General features: G+C 40.2%; 1 protein-coding gene across 1 annotated transcript in view; it reads left to right on the forward strand.

The window, feature by feature from the left end:
• The window catches only part of LOC306986055 (alpha-2,8-sialyltransferase 8E-like), a 58,239-nt gene extending 49,518 nt beyond the window's left edge, over window positions 1-8,721 (forward strand). The window contains exon 8 of the mRNA XM_079588902.1: window positions 4,675-8,721. Within this exon, the coding sequence (XP_079445028.1) occupies window positions 4,675-5,167 (493 nt within the window). The 3' untranslated portion in view covers window positions 5,168-8,721. The remainder of the gene's footprint in view (window positions 1-4,674) is intronic.
• Window positions 8,722-8,931: the final 210 nt, after the last annotated feature.

Consider the following 8,931-nt stretch of genomic DNA (forward strand, 5'->3'; position numbering starts at 1 on the left):
GTTGGTATTTTGTCACTTGATCAAGAAAAAGCTTTTGATCGGGTAGATCAATCTTTTGGGTTTGGCAAAAATATTCTTGCAATGATTCAGTTACTTTATACTGATGCTACATGCATGTTAGGAATTGGTGGTGGTTTAAGTACTCCTATAAAAGTATTAGACAAGGTCGCCCACTTTCAGGCCAACATTACAGCATAGCTATCGAACCCTTTTTATGTAAGTTAAGGAATAATAATAATAATTCATTACATTTATATAGTGCTTTTCTCTGCACTCAAAGCGCTTTACATGGAAGGGGGAATCTCCTCACCAATGGAATGGTCTTACAGGTTTACAGATTAATGCTTCTGCTTTACAAAGTTCTATTAAAATAACTGCATATGCAGATGACGTAACAATTATAATAAGGAACAGCAAAGATGTTGAATTTTTGAAAGAGAGTTTTGAAAAGGCTGCATCTGCTAAAATAAATTGTGAAAAGAGTAATACTCTGTGGTGCAGTTCCAATGATGTGGGACCACTGCTTCCAGTTTGATTGCAGTGGGGAAAAGTGGTTTTAAATATCTTGGAGTATTCTTGGGTACCGAGGAATATAGAAAACAGAACTGGTTCGGTTTAGTGGAAAAAGTGTGTGCTCGGTTGTTTCATTGGCAATGGAAGCTACCCCAGCTGTCATATAGGGGAAGGGTCCTTATTTGTAATAAGCTGGTGGCCTCATCTCTATAGCATAAGATGACATACTTGAACCTCCTGAAGAGCTTATACCAAAAAATGTAAAAACACTTAATAGACTTTTTTTGGTCTGGACAACATTGGTTGAGAGCACCAGTATTGTTTTTGCCCAGGCAAGAAGGTGGTCAAGGTTTAGTGGACATAAAGTCAAGAGTAAAAGCCTTCAGACTTCAGACAGCTCATCGACTGCTGTATGGTGACAGTGTGTGCTGGTTTGAAATAGCCTGTGCCCTTATGAGAAGTGCAGGCAGTATGACACTAGATCGTCACCTATTTCTCATGGACATTGAGAATCTTAATCTAACATGATTGACGACTTTCTACAGATCGGCAATGGAAAGTGTTCAAGTTTTCAAGAGAACTGAGTGGTGTTCAAGGCTTGTGGCTGAGAGAAGAGACTCTTTTGTGTAATCCTGCAATAAATGTGGATCTTTTACAATCATGGTCCCTGAAGGAAGCTATGTGGAATGCAGGCATAACCAAAGTTGGACATTTGGTGAATGAAGATGAGTGGCTGTAAGTAGAAAATTTGGCTTCCAAGATTAACATAAAGTCAGTCCGATTGGCGCAAAAGCTGTTGAACAAAGTTAAAGACTTGTTTCCACAGAATTGTTTTTCTTCTCCTCAGAGTCTTTCTGAAGAAGATCATATCCCTGCTTTTCCAGAGTTGAAAATTACAGCTGCAGTTGGGACAAGGCAGGAAGAAGAAGGAAGTCTGCCTACCTTTAAAACACCTCAGCTGGAATTGTTCAGTGCCACCAGTAAGAAAACACTATGCACGATGTGTGTAAAAGTGTTACATCTTAAATCTCTTGAGAACCTCAAAGATTCAAAATGGCATGAAGTAATTGGGCCAAATGCTTCACCGAAAGGCGGTGTTTTTTATATATGGTCCTAAATATCAATCTAACAAGAAAGAGAGAATTTTTGGTCAAATTAACTGAGAACATGGATGTGTTTAAATTCAAGAAGGGTATTAATAAAGTGAAAAAGTCTTTCACTCTCTCTCTCTCTCACTCACACACACTCTCTCTCTCTCACTCACACACACTCTCTCTCTCTCTCTCTCTCTCTCTCTCTCTCTCTCTCTCTCTCTCTCACACACACACACACACACACACACACACACACACACACACACACACAAACACAGCTTTGATTATCGTTTAAATGAAGACTTTTCAGATTCATTTTAATGATGATTCTTGTTTTTAATGATTGCCATTGCCAGCCCCAATCACCTCAATGGAATTGGCGAGTGGAATTTGCAGGCCAAGCCATTCTCCCATACATATGGGTAAATAAGATGGCGGATCGCATCCACTTGTCGAGGATTTGTCTGAGTAGCCAAGACATTACCCGACCATTCAGCTGGGTGGTTCAGGATTGAGCAGCATTACTGAGGCTGTGGATGCCATAAGCCCCATGAGCCTCTGAAAATATTTTAGTGGAACCGCTGTTGTCCCCTGAACAGATTCAGACATTTCAACACCAACTGAGAGATGGTGAGAAGCGCCAACTCTATACAGAGAAAAGAGATACTGTGCATGGGGGAGAGCTTGATCTTTTCCCAGTTGACCTGAAGCCCCAGATGGCTGAGGTGCCTGAGCACTAGGTCCCTGTGTTCACACAACAGATCTCAAGAGGGAGCTAGAAGGAACCAGCAGTCCAGATAGTTTAAAATGCGAATGCCCACTTCCCTTAGCTGGGCAAGGGCAGCCTCCACGACTTTGGTAAAGATGCGGGAGACAGGGACAGGCTAAAGGGGAGGACATTGTACTAGTATGTCCAACCCTCGAAGACAAACTGATGAAATGGTCTGTGTCGTGGTAGAATCGAGACGTAAATGTATGTGTCTTTCAGGTCAATTTCTGCGAACCAATCTTGGGGACGAACGCACATGAGAATGCGTTTCTGCATTAGCATCTTGAACCGGAGCTTGTGAAGGGCCCGGTTTAAGACTTGCAGATCCAAGATTGGCCATAACCCACCACTTTTCTTGGGTACGGGGAAGTAAAGTCTGTAAAACCCCGATCTCATCTCAGCTGGAGGGACAGGATCTAGTTCGTCCTCCACCAGCAGGACACAATCTCCGCACACAGGACAGGGGCGTCTTTACCACTGAGGTGATCTGGGGCGACGCCTGGGAAACTGAATCGAATATCCCAGATAATAAGGAAATTGCTTTTTTATTGAAAAAGTTGGTACAAGACAATTACTTTTTTAGAATAACCAAAGATTTTCCACCTGGCCCTCCACCGGTGGAAGGAGTTGTGCCCTCACTGTCTGCTGTAGGGTAGCTTCTCTCATCTCTGGGCCGCCCGTTTCAGGGCTGCTTAGATGGACACTTGGAAGGCTTTGCTGCGGTGGTTTGAAGGACGGTTTGCGTCGCCTTCCTGCAGGATGCTCGACATTGTGGCTGAGGTGTTACTTCCGGCTGCTCGAGAGCAGTTGTAGACACTACAGGGGGATGCCTTCGGCAACATGCAGATTAGGGGGCAGCCCCAATGCGAGGCAGTCTGGCTGAGGGCCCCCGCTGTGACTTTGGTCAGTCGGAGGGAGAGGTCAACCCTAGCTCAGAACCACCCTCGTGCAGCTCTTTGAGAGCTTTTGCCCGATGGACCTGCAGAATGGTCATGGCAAGTAGCATGGAGGCCCCCTGTCCAGCGGCATTGTAAGCCTTAGCAGCCAGAGCTGCCATCTTCTTACATGCCTTGGACAGGAGACGCAGACGATTCTGCCAGGGAGCAGCACTTTGCAGGCACAAGTGCACCGCATTTGCACGCTACCCCTATATCCACGTACCCCTTGGAGGCCCCACCATCAAGGGTAGTGAGAGTGGAGGAGGCTGTGAAGCAGCTTCGGGCAATAAAAGGAGCCTTCCATGACTTCTGAACCTCCTCATGCAATTCCGGGAAGAAAGGCACTAGGGCGGAACGTGGCTGTAAACCGCGCATCACGCTCAGGAACCAATCATCCAAGCGCAAGCACTTCAAGGGCAAGGTGGAGGGTTCCACTCGAACTTGATGCCGACGAGGCCCAGGCAAGCATGGGGGTCAATTCTGTATCCAACTCAGCATGAGCGACTACGCCCGAAGGGGGAAGCTCAGCATCATCTTCCTCTGGAGTGGACAATAGCCCTTTCTCCGATGCAGCTATCGACATCTGATCTTCACCCGGAGTACCGAACGACACGCTGGGTCCTGCATGAGAAGGACCCGCGCCATCACCCGGCAGCTTGAAGGCATATGACACTGCAGAGGAGTGGGAGGCCCACTGTAACCTTCAGGTCTCCCAAAGAATTAACCAGACCCGTGGCTCTGCTATGAGAAGGATTTATTTACACAGTTATGGTGTTAAACTGCCTTAATTTGTAGTTAAATTGAATGCTTATAAAATTGTTATTGCATGTTAAGTCTAGAGATTTCGAGATGATTGGATAGCGTGATCGCTGCTGCAATCACTCTGACCGAAGCATATTTCTGAATGACTGGATGCTAGCTGCCATCTTATATAACCATATGTACGGGGAGTGGCTTGGCATGCAACTTCCAGTCACCAATTCCATTGGCCATTTTTATAAAGCTCAAGAGGTGATAGGGGCTCTCAAGTGAGACCCCATTTGTCAGTAAACATAACATAGTAGTGACTGACAGAGACATATTTTCCCTGGCGAATACATACATATATGATCATCTAGTGCAGTGGTTCTCAACTCCAGTCCTCGAGACTCGCTGCTCTGCACATTTTGTATGTCTCTCATATCCGACACACTCAGTTCAGTTCATGGAGTCTCTCTTAACGAGCTGATGATGTGATTCAGGTGTGTTTAATAAGAGAGACATACAAATTGTGCAGAGCAGTGGATCCCGAGGACTGGAGTTGAGAATCACTGATCTAGTGTTGTGTCAGTGGCATGTATTAAAATTTGTGTTTCTTTAGCTACAAAGACCTGGAGAAGAATCCGGATCCGTTGGTGGAGCGGGTCAGTGTGTACGGAAATGCAACCATCATTATTACTGCCTTTGCCTACACGTTCTGCACATCACCGTCAATCAGAGCACTCAACGTCCTCCGGCCAATCAGACCTCATCAGCCGGTGGTGTTCTTCAACCCCTCTCACCTGCGGTCACTGGACCGGTTCTGGAAGAGGCGTGGCTTGCAGGAGGTGCGCCTCTCCTCTGGGTTACTTGTAATCAGCTCTGCACTGGAACTGTGTGAGGATGTTCACGTTTACGGATTCTGGCCGTTCGACAGCGACCTGCAGGGGGAGCCGATTCCATACCATTATTACGACCTGAAGACCCCGAACCGCCGCACGCACAAGATGCCAGAGGAGTTTGTGCGGCTGCTGCAGCTCCACAGCCAGGGGGCGCTGACACTGCACCTGCAGCCCTGCTCCTCACCAGAGGCGGATCCAGAAAATCATCTATAGACGGGCATGAGGACTATCCCAGGTTGTTGAAGACAAAATATGTAAGATTGTTGGATTAAAATATCCAAAAACCACTAGAACAATGTTATATATTTTTGTAAATGTTTCCAAGAATGTTTAAATCCAGAGAAATCCACCTAACAGTAATACAGCATTTTCTCCACCATATAGTATTTTTTCAATTAATTGCATGCCACTTAGAAACAGAAGTCATCCAGCTTTTATTTATATGATATTCTAATACCGATCTAGCTTACTCTAATGCACAATGATAGTCTCATAGCAGCTTCCGAGCGAACGCACAGACTAACATTATAACAACTTTCAACACACTCATATGTAATTTATAACAGTAAAACAGCGCTGCGTTACCCGACAATTTTAATAATTCAGATAAAGTGACCTGTATGAGTAGTAATTCAGCACTTGCGAGCTGTTTCATTAGAATGAGATAAGACAATGTGAATTTAAGTAAGTGTGATCAAACGTAATTGCAACAAGCGTAACTTTAATCGTTAAAATAAACATAAACAACTAAATGAAAGGAGCGGCGATAAGAAAATAAAAACAGCCGCGTAAAATGCCCCAACTCTCGGCCCGCCCTGCTTCATACCACAGTAACATTAATAAAACATTAATATATTAGCTCTTCATCGGCTGAGGAGGTGAAGACGACAACTCCCATGATTCCACGCTCATTCACGCCGCCATCAAAGCTTTAGCTACGACCCCTAGCGGCGAAACTTACATACTGTGCCTTTAATATATGCATTTGTTACAATCTTCAATTTCCGTTAAAAATCTTATTTTTTAAAGAATACTTATATTTTTACTTACTATACTTATATTTATTATAATTAGTATTTTACTTAGATTTTATTTATACTTGAAAATATTTTAAATATAGTATACTATGATAAATGTAAGTACGATTACAGTGAACATTCAGATCTGCGTTCTGACCCAGAGAGAGCAGTTGTCATGTAGAGATTATATAGTTATTTCTGTTACAAACATTCAACTCATCACAGAAGTATATACAAGTTTATAGTAAATCCCCTTTTGAAAGTAACTCGACACTTCAAATAAAGATTGTTACAATTACACCGTTACACCAGTAGGTGGAGACAACTGAATGTTTTGTCATTGAATCATTTGTTCGAGAGATTCGTTCAAAAGTGTCTAATTTCAGAGGCTCTCAGCATAACCGGGTAAAGACGTCACCGCTCGCCACTTTATTCTTTAACCCCTTAAGCGGCACCCCCGTTTTTTTAAATAGACATGAAAATGCACATTTCGAACATAAATGGTTGTAATTCAAGAATGCTTTGGAATATAGATGTAAGATTGGTCTTGTTTTAAAGAAGACATTTGACAGTTTTTTTGTAAATGTGAAATAAATGAAGAAAGTTAAAAGTTAGAAGTTTGAGTTTATGAAAATGTACAATGTTAAAAATAGTATTATTCATATTTTATATAAAATATATATTTTCAAAACCTGTAGGACTCTAAAAATGCAAAAAACCAAAGCCATAAATCTGAAAAAGTTGTGTTTAAAATTGTAGGTTGATATCTCAAAAAAAAAAATCTGTAAACTAGAGATTGTAAGCTTTCAAATGACATATAGTTTGTCAAGATTAGTTTAGGTTTAGTATTTACTATTTTTTATATTACTGTTTTAAATATGTATGGAAATATAAGGGGTTAATTAAATACAAAATATAGCCGGTCCAAGTACCAGTGGCCCGACATCTTGAATTTTTACTGAAAGTAGGGTTTGATGAAACGGGAGTCAAAAAGGGCAACTAACTTTCAAAAGAAATCACTCCGTCTTACTGTAGATTAACTGAGAAGACAAAAATACCCTGTAGGCATGTGACCATAACGTAGGCCACTACAACACTTTTGAACATTCTCATTCCAGACGCACATGCTTTTGACCATGGAATAAGGGAATTTAAATTAAAAGTAAAAAAAATGTCTGTCCACTTCTGAAATTTGTGCGAAAGATTTGTGCCAAAAACAATGTTAGGAAAGGAACGTCGACACCAATAGGCCACAGACCAGTTCCAGAAGGACCATTCAAGCACATGGAAATGGGTTTTCAGATAATGGGTTGGCATTCATCCCAGGGAGTCAGCTATCTGTACATCTGTATACAAATACTTAAATCACACACAAGGACGTTTTTATAATAATAAAGTTATAATGCTAATTTTATAATTATGTTTTTATTCAGGGGTTTTAAACATTTAAATGGCTGATATAAAAACTTAGATTTGTTTAGATAAACAAAACAAAAATGTTATATATATATATAATGAATGTGTATAGGCCAAAATGTTCCTCTCTCTGTAACGATTATTTATCTGTAACGATTTTATTGTCATTGAATTACTTTTTTGAGGTAAATGTACCATTGCTCTCAAGCTTTCTCAGTTTGAGCGATTACATGACATGATTCGTTAGTATGTTCTATATGTTTTATCATTCCTTCTAATTTTCAGTTATGATTATTTAGAAACTTGTAGCAAAAATGAAGAAATGGAGTTTAGTCAAGAGCCGCTAGAACTGAGCCGTTACACACTGTAAAAAATGATTGTGATTTTAACGGTAAAATGCTACAGTGAAAACCTGTTAATTGGTTAAAGTTTCTTTACTATATACAGTAAATAACTGTGATAGATCTAATGGCACATTTAATGTAATTTTACTGTAAAATACCGTTAAATTTACAGTTTTTGAAAGTGAAATAAACAACTCATTGTATAATTTACAGTGAAAACCCGTAAATTGACATTCCCACAATTCCCTGCGTGACACTTCACATTTTATGTATTTTTGTTGAAATAACTGTTTCTTCATAGTTTTCATAGTTTAATCAGTTATGTACATTAGGGTTTTATGTTACATTTAATGTTGTTAAATTAATGTTTATTGCATCTTTAAAATGTGGTGTTTAATGTTTGTCTGAATGACACTGTGCAGCTTCTATATCTGTATTACGGTAACTCTCTTGTGGACGAGCTGTGTGTGATGAGCTTTGATTGGTCATGTGACTCTCATATCTGTAGTGATTGGTGGTTATCGGTGTATTACAATGGTACAAAACAGATATTAATACTTCAATAGGTTGGTAAATTAACATTATATCAGATAATGAAATACGGTTTATTACTGTAAATTTTAAGTTAAGTCTGTAAAACCTTAAGTTTAGGAGTTATTTTGAGAATGCCTCAAAAAGAAAAGTTTTTTTTTTCAGGTTTAGTTTAGTTTTGTTCCCAAGAGTGCGGGAGGCTCGTAGGGAGTGCTCATGTCTGTTGCTGTGATTGCTGCTGTTTTTTGTGTTGTTGTTGTTTTACAAATATCCATTATTCTCACTCCAAGCTGAACCCAAAAGTTGTCAGCCCTGAGTAAAGTGTTAACTTCAACTCAATACATGTAGTGGTGTGATTTATATCGAAGCTACTACATTGATTATAAAAACATTCATTTTAAATTAATGTTTTTATTTTTATTTCCAAGGTACATGCGCAAGATCATATCTAATACCATAGTATATATCAAATTACCATATGTTTTAAATATACTGTGCCATGATAGGACAAATATCAAGATTTTTCTGCTCATCAAGGCTGCATTTATTTGATCAAAAATACAGTAAAAACAGTGAAATATTATTATAATGTAAATCATCTGTTTTCTTTGTGAATATGCAGTAAAGTGTAATTTATTCCTGTGATCAAAGTTGAATTTATCATCAT

Source organism: Phoxinus phoxinus, assembly GCF_949152265.1.
Source record: "Phoxinus phoxinus genome assembly, chromosome: 18".
Lineage (NCBI taxonomy): Eukaryota > Metazoa > Chordata > Actinopteri > Cypriniformes > Leuciscidae > Phoxinus > Phoxinus phoxinus.